The sequence below is a fragment of the Periplaneta americana genome, chromosome 2, assembly GCF_040183065.1.
Source record: "Periplaneta americana isolate PAMFEO1 chromosome 2, P.americana_PAMFEO1_priV1, whole genome shotgun sequence".
Taxonomy (NCBI): domain Eukaryota; kingdom Metazoa; phylum Arthropoda; class Insecta; order Blattodea; family Blattidae; genus Periplaneta; species Periplaneta americana.
In genome coordinates this window covers 64,462,830-64,490,597 of record NC_091118.1, presented here as the reverse complement: position 1 = coordinate 64,490,597, position 27,768 = coordinate 64,462,830, and the positions used below count along the sequence as shown (strand labels likewise).

At 37.2% G+C, this 27,768-nt stretch overlaps 2 protein-coding genes across 5 annotated transcripts in view; one reads left to right on the top strand and one right to left on the bottom strand.

Moving 5' to 3' along the window:
* Klp31E (kinesin-like protein 31E) overlaps positions 1 to 27,768 on the top strand; it is a 517,900-nt gene that overhangs the window by 168,047 nt on the left and 322,085 nt on the right. The gene's annotated exons all lie outside the window — the stretch shown is intronic.
* On the bottom strand, positions 17,314 to 26,023 carry LOC138694300 (uncharacterized). Its single transcript, XM_069817883.1, has 2 exons — positions 25,208 to 26,023; positions 17,314 to 17,946 (listed from the first exon to the last, which is right to left on the bottom strand). Exons 1-2 carry the CDS (start codon positions 25,544 to 25,546, stop codon positions 17,482 to 17,484), a joined length of 804 nt encoding a protein of 267 aa, XP_069673984.1. The 5' UTR covers positions 25,547 to 26,023; the 3' UTR covers positions 17,314 to 17,481.

The following is a 27,768-nucleotide window of genomic DNA, read 5'->3' as shown; positions in this document are numbered from 1 at the left end:
GCATCATATAGTACAAGATATTCCTATTGTTTGATATTTTTTCGTGTTTCATTAGGATATTCCACATGTCGCTAATCACTAAAAAAAAATTCTATTAATTTTCTATGTATTTTTCTAGAAATTTCCTAAAATGGAGATTATTTAATTTATTAATTGGGATGTTGGCACTGAACATCATGGTAGGCTACACATATCCATACTAAACGTGGAGTTAATATCTTAATAATTGTCGCATTTTGATGGTACTGATTCTTTTGAATTACGTTCAACAAACTTTGTGTTTTTTGGTATTGCAGTATCTTTCAGTGCACTGTTTTTCATCACTTTTACGTTTATTTTACACAATGTAATGTAATGTTGTCTATATTAACAGTGAAAATATTAGTTCAAATATCCTCAAACTGTGCCCAGCAATATACTCTTGAACGTCTTGCCTAAGGGAATTTACCTCTACAATGAACCTTCAATCAGCCACAAAGATGTAGTTATTTAAATAATACTGCGTCCCGAGTTTGACTTTCTAGAGAAAGAGTGCAGAAGATGCATAACTATTTTGTATACGAACGTACCTGTACCTGCGCTGTGACGTTATATATACTTCGAATCAGGCAACTTCATTCCAGTTTATAGGTAGCTGGAATACGGACCCTAGTCATGAGTCTTTTCTGCGGGATATCCTAGGTTGACGGAATTTACCCGAACGAAAGCTGTTTCCTAGGGAACGCCCTGTATGTCGTACATATGTGTAGAATCTAATTCTCTGATATCACATAAAACTCGAACACATGTAAGTCGTCGACCAAGGTATAACTTCTAAAAATGTCACTTCCTACGTTCCAGAATATTGCACGCTACATGTATTTCCCATATATAAATCAGAGCTTTCTGCTTAGGCTACTCTTTGTGCAAGGAGACTCCAAATGTTTGAGAATCCCGTCTCCTCTGACGGGGATTTTCGTGTCATTTATTCCATCTTTCCAGCCAGATGCCGGGCAGATCGCCAAATAAATGCTGTCATATCCCTTTTCTTGGGAAACCACTAGACGAAGGGTGCATTACAAGAACGGAAACCACGGGCAATTTAAGTAGAAATATGGCTACAATCTTCTTTGTTGTGTACTGTTGAATATCTTTGTGTTCGCGAAGTTGTGAATCCAGTTTTCGTGTGCAAGGTACAATCTGGACTCATTAAAAGATCATTTCTCTCCTTGGTATGAGTGTAACTTCGGAGCTTGAAACTTTGGACAAGCCAATTTCCTCAGTTTCCGCAACGAAAGAAAGTTGGAAATGTAGGAATTATCACGCAGACTTTCTACAACGGTATTACTTGTTTTGGACTCTGCAGTAACAGATTTGTTGATGATGTTATACAAACTTGCAATAAAAATACTGAATTTGAACAAAATTTATGAGAAATTTCTCTACAGAGACGAAACATGACTGTTATATTAACGTGTAATCTTAAAATTGACGTTTTGCAGTTTTCTTTCTTTTGGGAGGTTTTCGCAGTACTGCTTTTCTTTCCATCGTTGTTCCACTATGAATCATAACGTCGTTATCGCATCATGAGGAGTATCTTGCTCTAGCAGTCCGCATTGTAGGCCTGACATGACCTCGGTACACAGTAGGGCTTTATCATCTTTATCATTTAAATAGTCCAATCATATATTTCTATAGAGTAAACCATATACTTATTACTTACAAATGGCTTTCAAGGAACTCGCAGGTTCATTGCCGCCCTCACATAAGCCCGACATCGGTTCCTATCCTGTGCAAGATTAATGCAGTCTCATATCCCACCTCCCTCACATCCATTTTAATATTATCCTCCCATCTACGTCTCGGCCTCTCCAAAGGTCTTTTTCCCTCCGGCCTCCCAACTAACACTCTATATGCATTTCTGGATTCGCTCATACGTGTCACATGCCCTGCCCATCTCAAACGTCTGGATTTACTGTTCCTAATTATGTCAGGCGAAGAATGCAAAGCGTGCAGTTCTGCGTTGTGTATCTTTCTCCATTCTCCTGTAACTTCATCCCTCTTAGCCCCAAATATTTTCCTAAGAACCTTATCCTCAAACACCCTTAATCTCTGTTCCTCTCCGAAAGTGGGAGTCCAAGTTTCAGAACCACACAGAACAACCGGTAATATAACTGTTTTATAAATTCTAACTTTCAGATTTTTTGACAGCAGACTAGATGATAAGAGTTTCTCAACCGAATAATAACATGCGTTTCCCATATTTATTCTGCGTTTAATTTCTTCCCGAGTGTCATTTATATTAATTGTTACTCCAAGATATCTTAATTTCTCCACCTCTTTGAAGGAGGTTTCCATTTCGTACAGTATTCTGGTCACGAGACATAATCCTATCGCTTTACTTGCTTCGAGTAAAATTTCCGTGTTTTCCCTAATCTTTTGTGGATTTTCTCGTAACATATTCATGTCATCCGCATAGACAAGAAGCTGATGTAACCCGTTCAATTCCAAACCCTGTCTTTTATCCTGAACTTTCCTAATAGCATATTCTAGAGCGAAGTTAAAAAGTAAAGGTGATAGTGCATCTCCTTGCTTTAGCCCGCAGTGAATTGGAAAAGTATTAGGCAGAAACTGATCTATACGGACTCTGCTGTTTCACTGAGACACATTTTAATTAATCGAATTAATTTCTTGGGAATACCAAATTCAATAAGAATATTATATAAAACTTCTCTCTTAACCGAGTCATATGACCTTTTTAAATCTATGAATAACTGATGTACAGTACCCTTATACTCCGATTTTTTCTCCATTATTACTTAGTACAGCACACTGAATTGAGTCCAGTAAGAGTTCTCTCTTATTTTAAAGGTGTGTTCAGTTTGTGCATGTCCTGTGTTTTTGTTAAGTAATACTACGGTACGGTATGCCCAAAAGTAACTTTTTTATGTGCACTTGTGAAGAAATTAAAATGTTCAAGAAATAGGCCTAGTCTTTTCAGCTTTTCATTTATTATAAATATTTGAAGGGGTGAGAATGAGACAGTCCAAAGTCACACTTATAACAAAAAAGTTTTTTTTTTTGTGCGAATTCATTTCTTACACATTTATGAGGAAACTACAAGTAAAATATTATAAAAATTACTCAACAAATGACGTTAACATACGCTGAAGAAATTATGATACCGCACATAGTAGCATTGGATTCTGAACCTTTAATATACTCTCCTCTAAAATTATGTCTGTGTGACTTAGGACTACATTCTCACCACTTAATTTACAATACAATTATTCAAATTGGAAAATTGATTATTTGAAAATGCAATTTATTTCCCCCAACCCCTCTTGGTATACTTGAACATGATTTGGAGCCGAAAATAATTTTTACAATCCATTGTTTTTTATTTCTTGGGTGTAATTTTTCCCAAGACTCTTGTTTGCTATTTCTTTTTCAATGAAATTCTCTATGTGTCCATCATCATCATCATCAACCACAAGGTGGACCAATAGATCCGTTCCGATCACAGAGGTTCATATCCAGTCATCTTGCCATTTCCTTCTAGGACGACCCACATCATGATATCCAAATGGTTGGTAGTTTAGTACTATCTTCGTCAGCCTTTCATCTTCTATCCGAAGGATGTGGTCATGCCAATTTCCTTTTTTCTTTTGCATCTTTTCATTCAAGTTAAAAATCCCTAACTCATCTCTAATAAAAGTATTCTTTATTTCATCCCGTCGGGTGTATCCAGCTACACTCCTCGGAAATCTCATTTCTGCAGACTCTATGTATCCTTCTGCAACAAAAGTTGCACGCTGACCTCCATGTCTCTTGTGTGTTGATATATTAGCTCTTACATCAGCCAAGAAGATAGAGCACCGTTGAAAGCAGAACCCGTGAACTCATTAGCATTGGGAAGACCGAGAAAATCTGCTATTTTTAGGTACATAATGTCATGTTTTTGCCTACAAGTTTCACGCAACATTCAGAATATCTGTATTTAATGGAAAACAAACGATAATCATTGTTGGAAGGTGTAGGTTTGCATATTTGCAAAAGATTTTAAAAAATTCTCTCCAACTGTATCTCCTTCCATTGTTGTGAATAATAGTAGTACATTGGTTTTTGTATTGATGATAGTAATTCGAATGAAAGGAGAAACATACTAGGGCTGGATAAAAAGTAATGGCAACAGTTCGATATTTCTGACATGGCTTTATTCACAGGGGTACAACATTTACGTACCTTCTATATAGTCGCCTCCCTTATTTATTATCTTTTCCCAAATGTTTGGAAGGCGTCGTACACAATCAGCGCGTCCATGTTTGTTGATGTTCCGTATTGACCGCCCTAGAGCACGGATAAGTTCATCTCTGGTATTGTACCGAGTCCCTCGCAGTGGTTCTTTCACTTTGGTGAAAAGATCGTAATCGCATGGACTCATATCGGGTGAGTACGGTGGAAGTTCCAGAATCTCCCATTACCAGCGGCGCAAGAGGTCCTTGACAGCAGCAGCGGTGTGACTCCTTGCATTATCATGAAGAATGATGGGATTCTGTACCACCAAGTGTCGTCGTTTTCTCCTGAGGGCTGGACGAAGGTAGTGCTGCAGGAACCTGCAGTAGTAGTAGTCCGTGTTTACCGTCTGCCTTGGAGTTATAGCATGGTGCAGTATTACCCCATCAATGTCATATGTCACAATGAACATCACGTTCACAGCACTTTGCGTAGGGTGCACTTTCTTTGGAGGAGGAGAACCGGGATGCTTCCATTCATTTGATTGGCGTTTTAAGTTTGGTTCATACGAGCGAGCCCAGGTTTCGTCCATAGCGACGATTCATCCAAGAAAGTCGTCACCTTCCCTTTGGTACCGGTCCAACAAGGCCTTCCTGGAACGCTTTAACTCATCGTGCCATTGTGCTATATAGTAACGCTGCATTGCCATATGCTTCACGCAGTCCCTGAAAACATTCTTGTGCACTACGACCTCGTGCCATTTCAATTTTGATCCAGGAACATTGCTCTAGTTTTGTAAACATGGTCTTAGGGCGCTCACACTATCCCTATAAAAGTCAACATTCTACACACTGCAGTAGATTGACAGAGTACTGTCGCCGCTGGCTGCACTAGCTCATCTAACAGTTCTTGTTCATGTCCACACAGCTGGCAGCTCTCGAACGCACCATCATCACGTGACAGCAGTGTTGCCATTACTTTTTATCCAACCTTTGTATTCAATGCAATACACACGCAAACAGGTTACTTCCGTCCTCTGCAGGCTCCAGACAGGCCTACATAAACAATCAGTACTATATTCATGAATAAATAAATACCTTTTATGCCATCCTAGCATTATAAACAGGTTGTTACTACATCCAATGTCGTGCCTAATCGGCTTATTATGGCACACGTGCCAATAATAGCAATGACGTATTCGCTATGATGCAATACCGGAACGCTTGGTTGGGGATGTATCCAACTTGTCTGGCTATCTTGCTTACCTTTCCTAGAAAAAATGAAATGCAGAAGAGAAGGTAACGAATCATTTATTTCCAATCTTTAATAGTTTTTGTATCACTTTTGTAATATCACATAAAACAGTTCTGTGATTCAGAGAAACTATATTAACAAAATAAAAAACATTTGTAACATAAAATTTGATACCTAAGGTATAATTAGAGTTTGTAATATCTGCAAGGTCATCCATTTGTCTTTATTTAATGCCAATGCCAGGCACAACTAATCGATACGAACATTACTAGGCCACCGGTGTAGCTCAGTCGGCTAAGGCGCTTGTCTGCCGATCCAGAGCTACGCTCGGGCGCGGGTTCAATTCCCGCTTTGGTTGATTATCTGGTTGGGTTTTTCCCGAGGTTTTCTCCAACCGTAAGGCAAATGTCAGGTAATCTACGGCGAATCTTCGGACTGATCGTGCCAAACACCATTTCACTATCACCAATTTCATCGACGCTAAATAACCTCGTAGTTGATACAGCGTCGTTAAATATCCAAGTAAAAAAAAAACATTACGAACATATCAACACTTATGTCAGCTGTGGATGCCGAACTATTTCATAATTTATTTCCTACAATTTATAATGCTAAGATGTCATAAAGTGTTGTATTCAACTCATGGATAATCTTATTATGACACTCGTGAAAACTGTCGCAAGAACGATAGATCACTCATGCCATAATCATCAAGATTATCCACTTGATCCATAAATAATTATCATCTGCCTCCTTCATGAATGTTTCAAGTTCGTTCTAAAGTATTCTAGTCTTTATTTTTAATATAATTATTTATTGTCGCTTTAACTTATAACAAAAGTCATATCGCGACATTCTTTGTATTGGAAACTTATTTTGACAATAACGTAACATTTAACAAATTAATTCATTACAGTAGACATTACATAATTCTGGTCTTTATTGCTTTATAACCGTCCGATTTTTTTTTTCAAGAATGCAATACCATTGGCATACTTCCCTATATCGGCATTTTTGTTTATATAAATTGTGGTTCGAAGCTTCGAATATTATACTCCATAAAGTAAAAGGCTTACATGTAGAACAGATCTTCGAAAATACACTAAAACTACCTTTTCTGTAACAGTAGACACTGTTTTATTTTTATTCTCTTGTATATCTTCTTGAACTCGTGTAAGATCAGCGTATAAACAACAGTTTCTGCAGTATTTTTTATATCCGAATTTTCTGAATCACTAATTTTTTTCAGGATAATCTTCTCAGTTATTTTTACAATCTTCACTTCCAATAACGTGTTTTATATTAATGACGTCAAATGGATATTCTTTCTTAAGCATCTTCGTAAGCAACCAGTACGAGTATGACAGCCACTCTTACATGACGGCTGTACAAAAAACTAATTTCATTTTTCTTCACTAAAATAACTATTTCAAAGCGGCTAGGCTGTTTAAAAATCTTGTAAAACGTGCGGAAAGTGTGTACTACGCACTGGACGTGTTATGCACCTCGACAAGGTCTCGTGCGTAAAACACATTTCGTAATATGTTACGTAAATAACTGTAACCTTACAAAAAAGACATGTTACTTTCACTTATTAGTAAAAGTGTTAAAATACGACTTCAGTCAACAAAACTCCAGCTCTCTGTCTATATCCTAAGATTTTAATGTATGTGTTACATTATACTGTGGTTCACACTCTATACATGTTTTCAAAAGTAACACATAATTGCAATTAAATTGAATGAGAGGATTTTGACAAACTCAGACACGTTAAACCTTGTATTTAGAGGGAAACATTGTTATAGAAACAATGGTATATTACGTACCGAGAAATGTGAGACTTATCTGGTCGAGAATGCGAGCCGAGATTTCCAAGCATTCGAGATCAGATAAGTCACTTACAGTTTGCGGTTGGGTGAATAACTTTTTGCAATACTTGAAAAAATGTAAAATTTAATAATAAACCAAAATTGCATTTCTAAATTTTGTAATAGATCCATTCAAGTAACACATGATTTGGTTGCTATGTTACTTTGTTATGTATCGGAATTTAATGTTAGAATGTTTAATAGTTACGAAAAAATTAGTAAAATTTGGATAAAATATTGTAAAAATGGGTGAGGTTGGTAATAAAGAAGCTCGGGTTTAGCATGTGCATCACTTTTACCGGAAAAATCAAAGGAAAGGTATGAAGTAGCTTACAATGTTTTCCGAAAGTAGTGTTTAGATAAAAACGTTAATATTCATACCAGTGAGACTGTGTTTTTGGCATATTTTCTTGAGAAATCTAAAAAGTATATATCTTCAGCAAGTTTATGGTGCAATTATTCAATGTCACGTTCAACTATCTCTTTAAATTGAATCGGTCCTTAATGTTAACAACATTCGAATTGCACATTTCACTTTACAATCAATAAGTAATCAATGCATTTGTAGATTTTGGTAAAGATCAATTAATTCAAGGTTTGGTTGTTAGGTTATACTATTTTGTTGGGTGCTACGCCATTTCCAACTCGTACTATAAGCATTTCAGACCTGTAAAACTGGCACTGTAAGTATTTCAGACCTGTTCAAGAATTGTTTTACTTTCACTGTCAAATATATGTTATTTCTCCTCATTCTATGATATAAAGTCAGGTGTACCTCAAGGTTCAGTTTTAGGCCCTATACTATATACAATTTATACAGCTGATTTTCCAATTTCTAATAACGTATTGGTGGCTACTTTCGCTGATGACACTGCTATTCGTGCTTCTCATGAAGATCCATCAACAGCATCTGAAAACCTGCAGAATGAATTGAAAGAAACAGAAGACTGGCTAACTAAATGGAGAATACAAGCGAGCGAAAACAAATCAGTTCGTTACTTTCGGAACCAGAACTGAAAACTGTCCTCCTGTAACACTTTACAACAAAGAACGTCCTGAAGCAGACGATTTAAATATTTAGGTATGCATTTAGATCGCCGATTAACATGGCGTAAACATATTGAAACTAAACTTAAAGAATTAAATTTTAAGACATCAAAAATCTATTGGTTATTGGAACCTAAATCAAAACTATCATTAGAAAATAAACTTCTTGTTTATAAAGTCATACTAAAACCAATCTGCACATGCGGCATCCAACTGTGGGGAACTGCTAGCAACTCAAATATTGAAATACTGCAGAGGTATCAGTCCAAAACTTTACGTTCCATTGTCACTGCACCATGGTATGTCCGTAATGATGTCATTCATTATGATCTGAACATTTCAACTGTGAAAGAAGAAATCTCTAAGTTCAGCAAAAAATACCTGCACCGATTAAATCAACATCCCAATCATTATGCATTAAATTTGCTGAATAACAGTCAAACAGTAAGAAGACTTAAAAGGACCAATGCTCTTGACCTTCCATTCATTTTTACTACAGCTATTTGAAACATTGTTATTTTTCTTTTGGAGTATTGTCATGGGATAACATCTCCACTCATGTCATATTCTTTTATGATATTTACTTATTGTCTATTGTAGACAGATTGTGAATGTGGCATAAATGTTAATATAATATATATATATATATATATATATATATATATATATATATATATATATGTGTGTGTGTGTTAAAAATAATTGACTTACATATCAAGTATTGCAAAAAATAGTTTTTACGACTATTGTTATGCTAGTAGTTATGACGTTTAAAGTTTGTAGTAGGTTGGTGTCCTTCTTAGCAAGTGTATATGCTTTTTCATTTTCAAGGATGCGGCAATGAGCTGGGATCGATTGGAAGGCAATAATTTTGTTGGAGTCGTGTAGTTATTTTAACAGTAAATATCTCAATATCTCAGCAATATCTCGTGTAACAATATGGTTTGTTAGAATTGTTATTGCTTGAATAGCTGCCTTTGAGTCAGATAAAATAACATAAAAATTTGAAAAAAAAAAAAAAATATGTGCACATGTATTTTAGTAATCTCTAACTGATGTAAAATTTTCAGAAAGATATTATGATGAAAATTATAGGAATTAAAAAAAAATATGCATTAATGTTTAGTAGTGCCATATATTTTCAGTGAAATGTCGTAGTTTATAACGACATTACTCATTTCGGTTGGTTCATATTTCCGTGATGATAACGATTGTTGGTACTCCACGAACTGTCCACAGAAAAAGTACGTGACATTTACACTGTTGTGTTTGTATTTGTTTAAATCCACTGTCGCTCACATTTACAGTTGGCTTTGGCTTGAATGATGTAGTGTCCTCAGCGAGGAGCTGTGGGGCAACCGTCTGAACACAGAGTTGAACTGCCTTTTTATGCGACATATGGAAATGTTTTTATTTCTTACACGGTTCTGGCAGTCTGACAACGCAATATATCGCGTTCTTCGCGTGCGGAGCGTTTAATGGCCTGGTGAAACGATGTAAGCGAAAGATTTTATTTGCCGAAGTGCCGAACTTTGGTTTATTTGCTGTCACTGTGACTCTGTGTACTCATCGAGGCGTGCTTATATTGTGCAACCATCTTCCTGACTTCTACAACAGAAGGCACGAACTTCGGAGGTCGGCAGAATTCTTGGAAAAGTCTCTGTGCTATAGTAGAATAATAAAAACATTGAAATGGGGGGAAAGAATACGACTAAACAAGGTCTATACTTAAAGGAAGCGAACAGTGGCAACTCGTGAAATGTTCAGTCTGCGACTGGAGTGTAATGGCGCGGCGTTTGGAAATAGGTGTGGGCAAAGTTACTCTTGTGAGCGGAAGTGCCGGAAGTACCACCACAGAGTTTTAGCCTATATGTGTTTTAATCTTTATTATTTTTATAATATTTTCATGTTTTACCTTAACCTATGTAGCTACTGTAATTGGAGAATTGCTCTTATATATATATGGATAGGTAGGCGGGTAGATAAGTAGATTGATGGATGGGCGGATGGATGAATAGATAGTTGGGTAGATAGATAGGTAGGTAGATAGGTAGGTAGGTAGGTAGATAGATAGATAGGTAGATAGGTGTATGATACATTCTATTTGAAATCGGAACAGCAAAAAACCTTACAACTGTGTAATTCTTCGAAAAAAAAATATATAGAGGGGTAGGAGATACTTTATTGTGTGAAGTCTGTTCTCGTTTAAGTCCGTTAATTTTCTTGTGTTGATGAGTTAAATTGATCGTAATGCCGTAAAAATCCCCACTTTCAAAGAGCATAAATCTTGAAACGACTTATTATAGACATTTCAATAAAATATATATTATTTTAATGTACCGAAGTACATATGATATTTCCTTGCAGATATTCTGCATCATCATACGATGAAAGAGTAATGGAACGGAGAAAAAATTCTCTCCGGCGCCGGGATTTGAACCCTGGTTTTCAGCTCTACGTGCTGATGCTTTATCCACTAAGCCACACCGGATGCCCACTCCGGCGTCGGACAGAATCGTCTCAGTTTAATGAAAACCCGGGTTCAAATCCCGGCGCCGGAGAGAATTTTTTCTCCGTTCCATTACTCTTTCATCGTATGATGACGCAGAATATCTGCAAGGAAATATCATATGTACTTCGGTACATTAAAATAATATATATGATATGCGTAAATCACTTCGTGATTTAAGACGGCGCTTATTCCGTCGGATCCCGGCCAACTAGTCACTCATAACGAGTGCACCTCAGCACATGTGTGGACTTCAGTCCTACGTTCATAGACATCTATGACGTAGTGCAGAGGGCGGCCACTAGAGGGAACCCAAGAGTTGGAACTTAAACTGAGACGATTCTGTCCGACGCCGGGGTGGGTATCCGGTGTGGCTTAGTGGATAAAGCATCAGCACGTAGAGTTGAAAACCCGGGTTCAAATCTCGGCGCCGGAGAGAATTTTTTCTCCGTTCCATTACTCTTTCATCGTATTTCAATAAAAGTTCATGTTTTAACTGAGTACAATTTCCATAACTATGGATACACCATATTTTATATTGATATTCAACAAGGGCATAAATAGATCAATCGATATTTGATAGACGTTTCCACGGAAAAACAGTTACATAAAAATATCAATTGGTTCTTCTTCTTCTCTCTCTCTCTCTCTCTCTCTCTCTCTCTCTCTCTCTCTCTCTCTCTCTCAATAGATTATATCAAGAATTGCTCCTGTAAAAAAATAATTTCGTGAAATTATATATGTATTAGCTACGCCCAAGTCCCAAGTCGTGTGACGGAGTGAGCTTGCTTCGTTCTGTACGCCTGACGTAAGCAAAAATGTTTCTGCACTGCTAAAAGATCGGAAGATGATTTTGTGTGTGCTGTTTGGCTGTAGGTTACTTGAGGGCGACTCTATGTGAAATCGGACGGAAAATTAGGAAAATTTACCTAACAATTTGTAATTGTCATATGTTATACAAATAGAATAGAGAGAGATGGATGTTTTTGCGAAATATTGCCTATAGGTGTAATAGTTTTCTTACAAAAATTTGTCAAATGTATCGTACGGTACATGACAATTACGTTCCTTATGCAGCCATAGTTGCCGAACCTTTTCAAAATTGAAATTTAACCAAAAAGTATTTTAAAACCCAACAGCTTTGACAGGGACCAAGAGAGGGATATCAGCTATGCATAACTGTGACTTGTGCAGGAAAGATATTAGGAGCTTAATCTCCGTGTACGAAATATTTAATTTCTATGCTTGTATGCCTTGAATAAAAATCTGAAAGCGACACTAATTAACCCTAAAAGTTTGCAATATTGTCATATCTTTACAAATCTGATTTTTCAGGAGTAGCTCCCTGTAAAGCTGGCTCGAATAATCTCAAGGGAAAAATTGTTCCGGAGCCTGGTATCGAATCCTGGATCTTTGGCTGAGCGCGCCAACGCTCTACTAACTGAGCTACCCGGGAACTCTACCAGACCTCTGATCAATTATTCCATTTTATATCCACATACCTGAAGTGGGTTGACAAGACGTCAAAGACCCAGCATTGAGAGCACACTTTTTCTGTGTGACTTAAATTGTGGTTTTCTGTTAACGCACAGTGACGTATATTATACAAATCTGACTTTTCAGGAATAGCTGGCTGTAAAGCTGACTTGGAACATTTCAACGAAAACATTGTTCTGGGGCCTTTGGCTGAGCGCGTCAACTCTGTACCGACTGAGCTACTCAGGAACTCTACCAGACCTCGGATCAATTATTCCATTTTATATCCACTTATCTCAGGTGGGTTGACAAGACGTCAGAGACTCAGCATTGAGTGCACAATTTTTCTGTGTAACTTAAATTGTGGTTTCCTGTTAACGAACAGTGACATGTGTTAGAGAAATCAGACTTTTCAGGAATACGTAGCTTGCTGTAAAGCTGACTTGAATAATTTCAAGGAAAAAAATGTTCCGGGGTCGGGTATCGAACACGGGACCTTTGGCTGAGCGTGCCAACGCTCTACTAACTGAGCTACCCAGGAACTCTACCAGACCTCGGATGAATTATTCCATTTTATATCAACATACCTCAAGTGGGTTTACAAGATGTCAAAGACCCAGCATTGAGTGCACACTTTTTCTGTGCGACTTAAATTGTGGTTTTCTGTTAGCGAACAGTGACGTGTATTATACAAATCTGATTTTTCAGGAATAACTCGCTATAAAGCTGACTTGAGTAATTTGAAGGAGAAAATTGTTTTGGGGCCGGGTATTGAACCCAGGATCTTTGGCTGAGCGCGCCAACGCTCTACCGACTGAACTACCCAGGAACTCTACCAGACCTCGGCTCATATCTTTAGTTTTCATTTTCTTTCTGGGTAAATCATTCAAATACGAATTAAATGGACAGTATCCTAATCTTATACTATTCTCCAACCAGGAGATTAATCGTGAAAGGAATGTGCTCACTCTTGCGTCATCTATTGGAGCGAAGTAGATAGATAATATTACTGTTATAACGTCAGTTTAAAAAAACATGCACTCTCCTGCATATGTTATTTCCTGTATGGAGGGATTAAAAGACCAGGGGTGCTATTCATAGATATTTCGCAGCACGCGCTACGAGCGTACTAAGCTAGCCTCTGCTATCCACTGGTTACTTGTACAGAATTCAAATCATATCCTATCGCTAACACTGGTTTATGAATACGAAAAACGCTGAACATCCACCGAAAGCCCACGCTAAAATGTCTATGAATACGGCCCCAGGAGATTAACCGTATTCTAATTTTGTAACTAGGGTAATATAAATATGTATCAGTGTTATCGTTTGTGCTTTGAGAGTTAGCCAATGGAGATGCATGTACCCATGTGTGACCTTATGTCATCTTATGACATCAACATTCATTCATAGCATAAGCCTGCTGCGTCTCATTCCACTGAGACTTTCTCCTGGTTGGAGTACAGTACAACAATGAATATGTTTTACTAATCAGTATATTCGGGCAGACAAGTGCTTTAAAATGAGGTTTTGAGATCGCTAGTGGAACTAGAAAAGAGAGAGAAGAAAAAAGGAGAGGAATAAGAATAAAAATAAAAAAATAGGTATGGGGGAAAAAAGAAAGAAAAATAGGGAAACAGAGAGAAAGGGGACGGAGATGAGATGAAGAGGAATCATAAGAAAAAAGAAAGTAAATGACAGAAAAAAGAACTAGAAAAGTGGAATCAGACAAAGAAGAAGGAAAAGTGGGAAGCAAAACAAGAGAGTCGGCTGCAGTGCTGTCACAGTCTAGTATATACAGTCACGAAGCTTGAGTTAAGGGTGCTAGGAACAATAAACTGTGCCGGTACTATGTCGCATTGTGTGCAATGAGGCGATATTAGCGATCCTAGTGGTTAGCAACTACAGTGGATGATCAAATTATTAGGGACACTTGGTAAAAGTAGGAATTTTATCTTCAAATTCACATAAAACACAAGTAATTCGGATTTTCTCAGCTGGAAAAGCTTTATTGCTGTAAATAGTGTTTTATAAACAATATTATTACATATTTAATTGTGTAATAATGAATATGGAATGAAATAAACAAGAAAACCAATATTTTGTCACACATCCCTCTTCAGCAATTACAGTTTTAACTCTCTTTGGCATACTAGAAATGCATTGAAGACAATTGTTTTTAATTTATTGGCTGTGATGCCACACTTTGATCAGTTTTTCTATTAAATATTGTTTATTTGTAATAATTTCTGAATGAACTTGCCTCTTCATTAGCTCCCAAATATTTTCAATCGGATTAAGGTCCGGAGAGTTACCAGGCCAATCCAGAACCATAATTTTGTAGTCAGACCGGAATTTTGTCACCTTACTTGCCTTGTGACAAGGCGCATAGTCGTGCATGAACCCAAAATAATCGTCCGGAAACCATTCACGGACTTGTGAAAGAAGCCGTTCCTTCAGAACCTTTATGTATTGATCCTGTCTCATCATTCCTGGAACAAAATACAGGCAACCAGTTCCATGACCACTAATCACAGACCACACCATGATGCTTACAGGATGTTTAACAGTCTTCTACATAGAAAGGCGCCAATGAGAGATGCTGGAATCAACATAATCTTCTATGACAATCCGTCGGAGGATCAAAGAGTTAGGGTTTTCATGTCGCACTCTAACCAAGAAACCATTCCTGAAACCATACATGGTGAAGAAACGTCTCTCTTGGGCAAAGCAGCATCAATCTTGGACTGTGGATGATTGGAAAAAAGTGAGTTGTTTGTCATTCACATGATTTCTTTGTTAGTCACAAGTTTACTTTGTGCAAATGTGTTTTATGTACTGTTACTTTCTTTTTTCAGGTGTGTTTTTCAGATCAATCTACCATACAGATACTATCTGACAAATCTCTGTTCGTTAGAAGGCATAAAGGTAAAAATTACAATAATGATTGCATTGTGAAGACTGTTAAACATCCTCTAAGCCTCATGGTGTGGTCTGTGATTAGTGGTCATGGAACTGGTCGCCTGTATTTTGTTCAAGGAATGATGAGACAATATCAATGCATAAAGGTTCTGAAGGAACGGCTTCTTGCACAAGTTTCTAGACGATTATTTTGAGTTCATGCACGACTCTGCGCCCTGTCACAAGGCAAATAAGGTGACAAAATTCCTGTCTGACAACAAAATTAGGGTTCTGGATTGGCCTGGTAACTCTCCCGACCTTAATCCGATTGAAAATATTTGGGAGCTAATGAAGAGGAAAGTTCGTTCAGAAATTATTATAAATAAACTATCTTTAATAGAAAAACTGATCAATGTGTGGCATCACAGCGAAGAAATTAAAAACAATTGTATCCAAAGCATTTCTAGTATGCCAAATAGAGTTAAAGCTGTAATTGCTGCAAAGGGATGTGTGACAAAATATTAGTTTTCTTGTTTATTTCATTCCATATTCATTATTACACAATTAAATATGTAATAATATTGTTTATAAAACACTATTTAGAGTAATAAAGCTTTTACAGTTGAGAAAATCCTAATTACTTGTGTTTTATATGGATTTGAAGATGAAATTCCTACTTTTACCAAGTGTCCCTAATAATTTGATCACTCACTGTATCTGTGGATGCATATTTACTACGTATTGAGCTTCGTGACTGTATATACTAGACTGTGGTGCTGTCACAGCGTCTCTGAATTTCGGAGTAAAATGAACTACCACCATCTGATCTCTTATCCTGTTGGCTGTCGTGTCAAAGCGACTGCGGTCTTCGAGGATACATATTCGGTTTCCAATCCTTGTAATGGCTTACAACGATGAAATTGTAGCAGATTTTTTATACCGTTGTTGTCGGTCCACTTCCTCCATACACCCCAGTGACATAAAACTCCGGACTCCATTACATCCTGTTACAGATTGTCTGTTAGCATTTCGCTTGTATTACGGTATGGAAAATTTGAGAAGCGGGATCTCACAGACGACATGAATTATGCAGAAACAGTTCACCGCTGCAACGCTGCGCAGGCGTGAATAATTGAGGAGCAACTCTTCCGCAGCCCAGATTACGCTGGTAACTTAATTTTGTTCAATTTTATTGTGATGTTCCGCATATTAAGACCTCCTGAAAATTACATGAATGCGAAGTGTGGATGGAACGCCAAGTAGGCCTACAGAATTGATTGAAACATAACAATATTCTTTCCATGCCAACGTAAAGGTAATGACCTCGATTTATTCATACAGCTAATACTCGCATAGTCTGTTCCTCTCTGGTGTTAATATTCGAGTGGTGTGTTACTTCACATGTCCCAAAAAAATTAAGGACGTGAAGTCCGGTGATCACGCTGGCCACGCAAGTTCCGGCTCTCCATATCCATTGCTCTCCGTAAATGTTGGTCAGATGAGCTCGTACAACCAGGTTGAAGTCCGTTGGGACGTTATGTTGAATCACATCTCCCATGAGCAGCTAAGCGTGTTTCGAAGTGCGCTCCATTGAAACGAGGCATTAAAATGATAGGACACTTGTAACCTGTCCACAAGGATACTTGAATAAATAAATGAATAATTCATTTCATAATTAACTGTAAATGTCAACAAAACCCGTCTCTTTTTTTTTTTTCCGATGTTGCGGAGCTCCTACACGAGGCATCGAAGAACATGGGTTGTTTTACGAAAAACGATCCTCATTGCGAGATCTATCGATCCCCAGAGTTTGTTGCAGAGGTCCTGAATCACCCTGTATCTACTCCTAACTTTTAGTTCCACTCTACTTACTATTATTTAACAAGTTTCTAGTTTTAAGATTCTAAAATTTGAGTCTACTATACTTGTAAGTAAGACTATTAGTTTTATGAAACAGGTTCCTGGTAATCTAGTAAATGCCTGCACAAGATATTCAAAGAGCTATATTTAGCAATTCTTTTTCCTAAAGGATGTGATGTTTTGGTTACAGTTATTTAGAGAGAAATGAAGGATGACATTGTGTTAATTAACATTATGACATTTATTTTAAAGAGCTTTTATAGAAATATCCAAATAAACTCGGTAGTATATTTACAGAATTGCACAAGACACATTGTCTTGTTGTTTTACCCCATGTATAGTGAGTGAGTTTCAAGGGTCATTTGTGGAGTGATTACTGCATTCTGACAAGGGTGTGTTAGGAGTGGGAGTATGGGTTTGCGTAGATGTGGCACTTCGAATGGTGGAATGAAGGGGTAATGAATTATACGAGCTTTCTCTCTCGATTACTCTTAGCTGTGCATCGAAAATTTCTTGAGAAATTTTGCTTTTTGTCACAGCGAGCATATATTGGTCGTGACTAATTTTCTTCAACTCGCTTGCCACGAAATCTGCAAAAATAATAAACTCATCTCTGTGTTTTTTGCTGACAGCGTTGTCTCCTACTGACGTCACTGTTGTTCTTACGTCGTCAAGATGGCTCTCAGAAGTAGTTTTTCTCTTGATAGTATTGCAGCGTTGAGTAACGCTTGGCTGACTTGATTCACCAGAATCTATGGCAACATGATCATCAACCTCCTTGTGGACGTCTAGCTCTTCTGTTTCTGTCTTTTGAACCTGTATAAAAATACAAAATAATTAGTTTATATAACAATGATAATTGCAGAACTAAAATAATGACATTAAATGTGTGTGGTTCACAACTTCTTGTTTACGACCATCACCTTTCCAAAAATACATGAGCCACCGGCGTAGCTCAGTCAACTGAGGCGCTTGCCTGCCGATCCGGGCACGGGTTTGCCTGCCGATCCGGGCACGGGTTTGATTCCCGCTTGGGCTGATTAACGGGTTGAGTTTTTTCCGAGGTTTTCCTCAATGTCAGGTAATCTATGGCGAATCCTCGGCCTCATCTCGTCAAATACCATCTCGCTATCACAATTCTCATAGACGCTTAAATAAGCTAATAGTTGATATACCGTCGTTAAATGTTTAGTCAACTGCCCGAAGACAGGTCTGAACCTCACAACTGATACTAAGGCGGCACCACTTATGAGGAAACTAAGTCAGGAGATAATGAGGAAGGTTGACCAGTTCCTTTCCCCCCTCCATAGCATACATCGCCGACTAGCTACATATTAGACTAGTCAGAATCCAGATGCATACAAACAGTAATTGTAGGCAAGGTGATGCTCATGCTATTCTTTGACTCAGAGGGTCCATTACTCTGCCACTTCATGGAGAGAGGAGAATGTGTCACCTCCGCTCGATACTCTGAAAGCTTCCTTACTGAATTGCATCGTGCTCAAAAAACAAGCGACCTGAACTTTTGCGTGAAGGTGTCATTTTCTCACACGACAGTGCGCGACCAAACACAGCTCGGCACCATTCGGGACCGACTTGTCACCCTGTGACTTTCAGATTTTCGGGAAGCTCAAAAATAAACTGTGAGGGCGCCGGTTTGCGACGGATGGTGACGTGATTGAGGCAGTGTAGCAGTGGTGCCACCAGCAGCCAAAAGACTTTTATGAACAAGGTATAAAAAATCTGATGAGCAGGTGGGATAAGTGCCTAAACACTGGTGGAGATTATTTTGAAAAATAAAATTCCTCTGTGGAGAAAAAAATAATTTCTCGTTTTTATTTGACTGACCCTCGTATATAACTATTTTTGTTTATCCAAATCAAACTTGGGAATCTTGGCAAGATCCTGGATTATTATGCCACACTTCACCCCTCCATCGACCTTGCTACCAATTCGGTTAATGTATGTATTTATTTACACTGCAAGTGGGCAAGCACCAGGTGGCAGTGGTATACACAATATAAACAATCACAATAAAATTACAATACACAATACAATTCAATAGTGGCGAGTATTACATTATTTAAAGAATTGCATGACACTATTCTTCGACATAAGTGACACAATTAACGATAAGAATTAACAGTATAATACATGGATCATTAAAAAATTAATGGCAACATTTGCATTAAAATAAAAAATATTTATTCACAATTACATAACATATTACGCCACACTTCTAGAAGGCGACAGATGCCATCCACAGCGTCACTTTGCTGTAAGCTTCTAATCGATTATTCTACAACTATTATAATGGCCTCTCTATTCTAAAGCGTACACCTCTCAGTGGTTCTTTCATCTTACAGAAAAATTCGCAGTTGCAGTAACTCGAATGCAGAGAATAGCTCTAGAATTTCCCAGCTCCACCTGTTTTAAGTAAATTATTAACCACTTGGGCAACCACGTGATAACGAGCATCTTCGTAAATCACAATGGGATGGGTATTCAAGAGATTTTGGCGCTTTCGAAGCATTGCTGGTCGTAAATGATGTTCCAAAAAGTGACTGTAATATGCAGCATCCACGAGCATATAAGTTTGAATAGAATGATTGATTCACCTTCATAATCATAAACAATAAACGTAATTTTGAGATTGTACTGCTCTTGTCTACATTTTTCTTTTGCATTAGGGCGTTGCAGAAGTCTTTATTATTACAACCACTGCATATAGGGTAGGTTGAGATTATTTACCTTATAACTTGCAGATAACACATCTTGCAACACTCCATCTTATAATACCAGCTTACTAGGGGAAGTGAATACTAGCAGTGTTGCCACCAGTTTTCGAATGACCTATGTAATATACATCATAATACATTTAATATTTTATATGTTAGACATTTTGTATTACTCGGCCCGTAACGTCGTGGTCTGCCTAAGACATAATGCTTAGGACTTGCATTACGAAATGCGCGGTGCTAAGAATGCTCAAAAGAAAGGAAATTTTTCATGCTGTGTCCACACAGCATAGTGATGAATTTAGGGAGTTACGTTAGGTAGCGAAGTCCGATTTCGGAAACCAGATTTTTTTTTTTTTTTTTTTTTTTTATTCCTTAGATCTTACGTTAGGAATAAAGCTTTAAGATATGGAACAAATAAAAATTTTTGAAGATTAGGTCTACAATTACAATTTTTTTGGCGAAATTGAGTGAGATGTGGAAGGGAATCGCCAACGGATTACCTGGCATTTGCCTTATGGTTGGAGAAAACCTCGGAAAAACCCAACCAAATAATCAGACCAAACAGGGATGAAGTGAGGTGAGGCTGAGGACTCGCCATAGGTCACTCGGCATCCGCCCCACGGCTGAGGAAAACCTCGGGAGGAACCAACCTATCAGACCAAACGGGATCCAGCTCATGCCCGAGCGCAGCTCCGGATCAGCAGGCCAGCGAGTCTGCCGACTGAGCTACATTGATGGTTCTACTAAAAATATAGAGTACATAGCCAATCAGATTATTAAATTTACAAACCCAGACGATTATTCATCAGTTGAGCATAAAATATAATACATAGCAAGTAAGTTAATTCAATTTAAAAACATAAAGAATTCAATCAGTTGCGACATACAAAAATTGATAATACACATCATGCAAATTACTTGAAATTACAAGCATAAACAATTCATAAATGTTGGGAAGATTATAATCGTGCTGACTTAACGTTATCTCTGTTCTGATTGGATGATCGTTCACCTCTGCTGAGTTATGTGGACATGAGGCCAGCAACCGGCTGGTCGCTCTTGGCTTCAATGAGCTGCCGCTCCACTTATTGGATTAGATAGTTATATCAAAATAGAATAAAACCTACAGTAAGTTATATGTGGACGGAGTTACGCAACAACAGACCAACTAGCTATTTTGTAAAAATGAGATTTTGGCGTCATTTCCAAGCAAACTATCGTAAAAATATCTCAATAAATGATTTCTTATTTTCCACTCCAAACATTAAGTTTTAGTTGTTACTCAATTGTTTCTCCTCCAGTTGGTATTCTGCGACAAAGACAAACCCATACTTATTTCAAAATTTAGATCATATTCATTATAATGGTGAATAATGCCCTGTCTGTATTGAAATTATTTTCTTCCATGTCCAGAGTCAGTCAGTTGAAAAGTGATTTTGCTAGTTGGTTTGGTTGGTCTGTTGCATAACTCTGTCCTTACATTCTTGTACTTCTACTCGTATCATAGAATAAAATTTCATCTGTCCGAAAATAAAGGGCAAGACATTAGTTTAACAAATTACTGTCAGCAATAAAAAATTTACTCACATTAAAACAATAAAAATGATGCCTTTCTATGTTATTAGTAGTAGAACAAGTGGACAGCTCCAAATACAGTACTTGGGGGTGTACTAGCCTATGGCCCGGTTTCTTCAACCTTTGTTATAATGCACCTAACATAGCGTTAATTAACTGTAAGTTAAAAGTATGAATTGCTGTTAAAAATATTGCGTTTCTTCGACTTTACATTTCACATTTTAACATTCTGTTTGTTAACTCTCTGTTAGGACCAGAGATTCTAGAGTTTAACCATAACCTATAACCAAGTATAGGCTCACTTCTGTTTTCTGAACTCTGACAATTGCGATTCTCGCTTGTTTCCGTTGTTTGATTCAAAGAGAATAAAAGTATTTCTAGCGTGGAGCGGCGTATTGGTATTGCTATTATGAAATGGAAAACACTGGAACAAAAAGAAATCTTGGGACTAATTTTTCTTCTTTCGAAAGAAACCTTCTGCTGGAAATTAGTTCCCAGTATAAACCAATTAATGAGAATAAACAAACAAACGGATCTAAGTTGAAAGCGAAAAGTGTGGCTTGGCAGAAAATAGCCTATACCTTTGTATGAACTTCTGGTCTGTCAAATCACAGAAATCATCCGCTCTGTTTATGTATTCATGGATATCATTTTCTAAATAATGCAGATATATAAGTTCAGCATCTAACGCACCAGCCATATTGAATACTTCTATGCTAACAGAGAGTTAAATGATTTAACTGCATGAAATTGGGCAGTTAAATTAACATAGGTTTTAACAGCCTGTTAGTACTAACAGTATGGTAGTTGAATAAATGCTTCAACTGTTAAGTTTACAGTTAAAATGGAATAACACACTGTTATAATTTAACAAAGGTTGAAGAAACCGGGCCTACTACTTAGTAACATGAGCTGCTGACAGGAAGTGAAAAGGAGGATAGCAATGGCAAATGGCAGAAAACTATGTATGAATGAACAGTTATGTAATCTGTTATAGGGTGTTTGTAGGCAATTGCAACGACTATTCGGAAGAAAACGGAAGAGCTACAGTTCACATGGTTCTTCACAGAGTACTATCAAATTGTGACGGTACATTTGAAACTGGTTATAGATAAAACTAACACTTCCACAACATAAACCAAATTACTAAATTATTACTTTTGTGTATATCTATTAATATGCTATTCGACCTTCAAATCTGTACTGAAATGAAAGCTCCTATAGTGATTGCAGAGCAATATCATAGCATTTACATACACGTAACATCCAGCTCATGGCTAGGATTGCAACAGACTACAGCGAACAAAATTTTACAATAGATATACGAATAAGCATACGTAAGTACCTAAATTTAGTGTCTTCGTGACACATTTTCTCTAGGATGTTATTTGTTGTTGAGGAGGTTAGTTGCGTCTCTTCTGATGGCTCTACTAGATGTGCTGGTATCATCATAATTGATCGGCAGAAGGATGTGTGTCATTCTTAATCCCATAGTCTGTTTCGAAAGGCATGAGCAACAGCCACAAGAGGTGTGTCGTGAAAACAAGTCATATATGAGCCTTGTTGTCAGCATCTCGGAGCACAATACCACATCACGCATTGGACAGTTTTTGGGCTCATGTTCGGTGGCACGATCCCTCTAGAAACTTTAAATCAACTTAAACAATTTAAATTTTCTGATGCAACGATTGATGCCATGGGATCTCATGTGTTAAAATCGTCCTTAGCTATAATTAGTAATCACTTGTACTCAAGAAACCTCTATTGTAAATTATTTCCTATGTTTTCTCATCATTATCTTAATGTTTTTGTCTTTCAAATTGTCACATACTTAATCGTTTTTAATCATTGTTCATTGTGAATGGATTGCTAGGTCGATCTATGAACCCTTATTTAGGGCGGCTTTTGTTGATACAAATTTATTATTCACTACTAATTTGTAAATTTTTAATAGATAGAATTACTAGTATTGACCACAACTGATTGAAATTAGCAACGTGTAGCTAGATCAGTGCCCCTAGCAATCCTTTCATTCCTATGACTAGGCTATACCTAAGGTGCTTCGATTTGTTCTGATTATCCTTTACAATAGGCTAATTAAGTATAGTAGATGGATGGAACCACATCTGCAGGTCAAGTTGAAATAAGGGAATTTTTTTAATAATTGCACATCACATTCCTTACGATACTCGTCCACGGTGCAAATTAAATTGCATGCAATTTTGAATTGCGCAACAAAAGTTGCGTGTAAATCGATCAATTGCACAGAGTTCGAGTTACACAACTTCACAAATAACAAGACTACAAAAAGTTGCATCACAGAACACGCCATTTATGTGGCACAACTTCGTTACTCTTCATCTCTCATCTTTCTTGATCTGATGTTCTGTCTACTACGAAGGCTTCACGAATGTTATGGAAAAGATCAAGTATCCTATAAACATTTTTATAGGAATCCCAGGGAACAATTTCGATTATCTGTTGGGGAAATTAACGTCATTAATACAAAGGAAAGACATTAATAACGAAGTCCATATCACAATCATAACGTCTTGTAATACTGAGCTTTTAACAACTAGTAGAGGAGAAGGTGGAAATATGGACTAGGAGTGGTAATATGGGCTACCTCGTTTTTTACTATATATGGTGTTGTTATCTAGCGAAAAAGCTCTAAAAGTACATCACGTGTACATCAGTCTGTTTTTCATCAATTTCGAAGTTTTTGCAGGTATGTAGTTTCAATTTTATTGAAAGAAATATATTTCGTGTTTAAAATTCAAACTTGATGTGTTGCACTGATTAAGAATAGCTCTATCGCATGGCATAAGAGTAATGTTTATTTAGAACAACAATTACCATACATAATCTTAGAAACCTTCATGAGTTGATTCTGCTAATATGGGCTACCGCTATTTGTCAAATATGGGATAGGTAGCCCACGTTACCAGCACATTAACACGTCCCGTATTTTCACTATCGTGATATGCGTTATTTGTTGCAGAATATTGCCACTGATGTGACACAGGTTTCCTACTTATATTTCTTTATTCCCCCCCCCCCAATTTTATTTTCAAATTTTTGTGGTAGCCTCTGTTTAGACCTCACAACCTATAGAGGAGCAGTTCTTCTTTTCAAAATTAATTATATGCAAATATCTATTGCAACTATTGACCTTTAAGACTGGAAAAATTGTATATGAATGATTACTTTGTATATCAATAAGATTTCCAAGTAGTATGCCACACCATTTTCCATTATGAGGAAAACAAAATGGTAGCCCATATTTCCACCTTCTCCTCTAGACCAGTGGACTTTACAGTACGTAAACAAATGTTTGTTTCTCCTTCCACATGAATGTAACAAACCTGAATTGTCCTTCAAGCGACAGTCACAATTTAAAGAAATTTCACTTCTACCCCGCATGAGGCTTACCCCGTTTTTTTACCAGCTGGCTGGTACTTTATTTACAGTGTTGTTTTAGTTTATTACTTAACGACGCTGTATCAACTACGAGGTTATTTAGCGTCGATGAGATTGGTAATAGCGAGAAATCAAGATGAGGCCGACGATTCGTCATACATTACCTGGTATACACCTTACGGTTAAGGAAAACCTCGGGGAAAAAACGGAACCAGGTAATCAGACCAAGGGGGGGATCGAACCCGTGCCCTAGCCCAACTTCAGACTGGCAGGCAAGCGCCTTAAACGACTGAGCCACGCCGGTGGCCTTTACATTGTTAAAGAGAATACAATTTCCTTACCTCATCATTGGTTTTGTTTTTCTTGGTAGTGTACACGTCCTTCAAGAAGCTAAGAGGCTGGAATGCGTACCATTTAGGTACATAAATGTCATTTCGAATACCACAAACTCTGCTTTTCTTCACTTTCGTCCATTCTCTTATGAACTGCGTCTTCATTATATGTACCTTCTTTTCAACTTCTTCAGGACTTGTTCCCAACTGGAGTGAAATAGTACGATAAGCGTCTTTCTTCATATGCCTGTCTTTGTACTCTCTTTTTGTCACATCCCACAAACACTTATTAGCTTTTAGTAGCTCGGCCAAAAGGAGTATGTTGTCTCTTCCCCACTCAAACGCCATTCCTATAAAAACACACGCACACAGCACCAAAGAACAAACCGGAGCACTGCAGGATCTTGCGTGCTACCGTAGTACCTATTTCTACCTCTAGAACTCGCATATCTACTTGCCAACTGTGCATGCGCAAGTTCACAACGAACTAGCGTGTTGTAGGCAGCGTACACACAACGGACGTTGCATAGCGTGTTGAGCAACACGTTATGCAACTTGATGTGGATCACGACAGAGCGCAACACGCAACGTTCACCGAGCACATCGCCGCGCCGCTGCGATTCGTTTGTTGTCGGTTTTTGTTGCGAACGAAAAGGAACAGAGTTGCCAACTTGGTAATTTTGTCACCAGAACTGCTGGTTTGAAGACGACGCACAGTGTGCAATTTTCCCGATCTAGGTGGACGAAAATCAAATTTCGACTTATTTAGTTATGGATAGGTGAATGTGAATTCGTGTCCTTTAATATTTGAAGAATGTTGTGAGAAATAGCTTTTACTGATTTATCAGCGGCAAGCTATATTTAGAAGGGTATAAACTTTGAGTTCTTCCTAACACTTCTAGCTCCGGTTCAGTCGTAGAGAGAGAGGCTTACTATATGGGTGAAAAAGAGTCAATTGTTAGTGATTTATTGTGTTGTGAGACATGGAATTTGTTCATATAGGTATGTTCTTACTAATGTAACTTCAATTACAAGTTTATAAAGTAGTTTCCTTCTTACAGTAGGGTTTAAATATTATAATTGAAAAACTTATATTTTTAAAGTCCTCCAAATATAATGTGAGTTTTAGTGTAGCCGGTCACGTCCGGTTACAACAATTCTTTTACCATTTAATACAGCATCATTTAGAGTGTTAAATCCTTGTTTTAAAGTTTGCGCGTTCTTGCTCATTTATCATTAATTAATTCTTTCAGTGGTGGGGCGTACGGTAACTATTCCATGTTTGGCTTAACAGCAGAAAAGAATCATTTTCTAAGGAAGTTTTTAATCACTGTGAGAGTGTTTTAGGCCTACAGTATTATTCACATGAAATGGAATATCAGTTTAAAAATGCACTGGACACATTTTTATGTAACCTTAACAAACGCACGGTGAATTAGAACGCAAATCATTAGCTGGACAAAATTAATAACTTCTCTGCAGTCTAATGCATTGTTATGAAACTTTGTACATGACTTCAGGTGGCACATATGATTTGTGTACAAACTCTGTGCATTTAAACAGAATTAATAACTTCTCTCCTATCTAAAAGGTCTTTATAATACACTGTACGGAAGTTTCAGGTAGCATATATTTTTTGTGCACAAACTATATTTACGATTCCATAAGTGGAACTACTCCTTTTAGGGATGCATTTAAACAAAATTAATAAATTCTCTCCTATCTAACAGATTTTTATGAAACGGTATACAGAAGTTTCAGGTGGAATATGTATATATTTTTTTTTGTCTACAAAGTCTGATTATGTTTTATAAGAGGAATTGCCTCTTTATAGTGGTGAATTTAGACAAAATTAACAACTTCTCTCTTGATGCAACTTTGTACAACTACTAGGTCTACAGGTAGCATATAGATGTAATCAGAATTTATAGAAAAAAATATATGCTACCTGTAACTCCTGTACAAAGTTTCATAAAATCTGTTATGTTTGAGAGAAGTTAATCCTGTGTAAATACACCTCCTGTAAAGGGGTACTTCCTCTTTTGGAACAGTAAATATAGTTTATACACACAAAATATATCCTGCCTGTAACTTCCGTAAAATTTTTCATAAAATCTGTTAGATAAGAGCGAAGTTACTGTTTTTGTCTAAAACTACCCCGTATAAAGAAGTAATTCTTACGCAATCGTAGTCAGAGTTTGCACACAAAGAATATGTGCTATCTATAAGGTCTGTATAAAGTCTCATAACAATCCGTTGGAATGCAGAGAAGTTATTAATTTTGTCCAGCTAGATTTGCGTTATTGCACACTGTGCGATGTCTGGTGCGAACAAGTTTAAGTTTAGCGATATGTAGAGGAAGTGTTTTATCTAATAACTGGTGTCCGTAATCCTGTTTACTTGCCTGAAATGATACTGATATGAATATTGTGACGTCCTTTATTTCAATTCTAACAAAGGCACGTAAATTCACTTTAAATTTGTCACATTTTGCAACTATGTAGTAAAGATATACTTATTAATTACTTTGCATTGATTTATTAAATATTTTTAATAGGCCTACCTACCTA

What these genes read in the sequence shown, in the direction of transcription:
- LOC138694300 (XM_069817883.1), bottom strand. Translation starts at nt 25,546, where the DNA reads ATGGCGTTTGAGTGGGGAAGAGACAACATACTCCTTTTGGCCGAGCTA. An exon ending in AAAACAAAACCAATGATGAG is followed by an intron (nt 17,947 to 25,207) that starts GTAAGGAAATTG and finishes ATTTTTATACAG; the next exon opens with GTTCAAAAGACAGAAACAGA.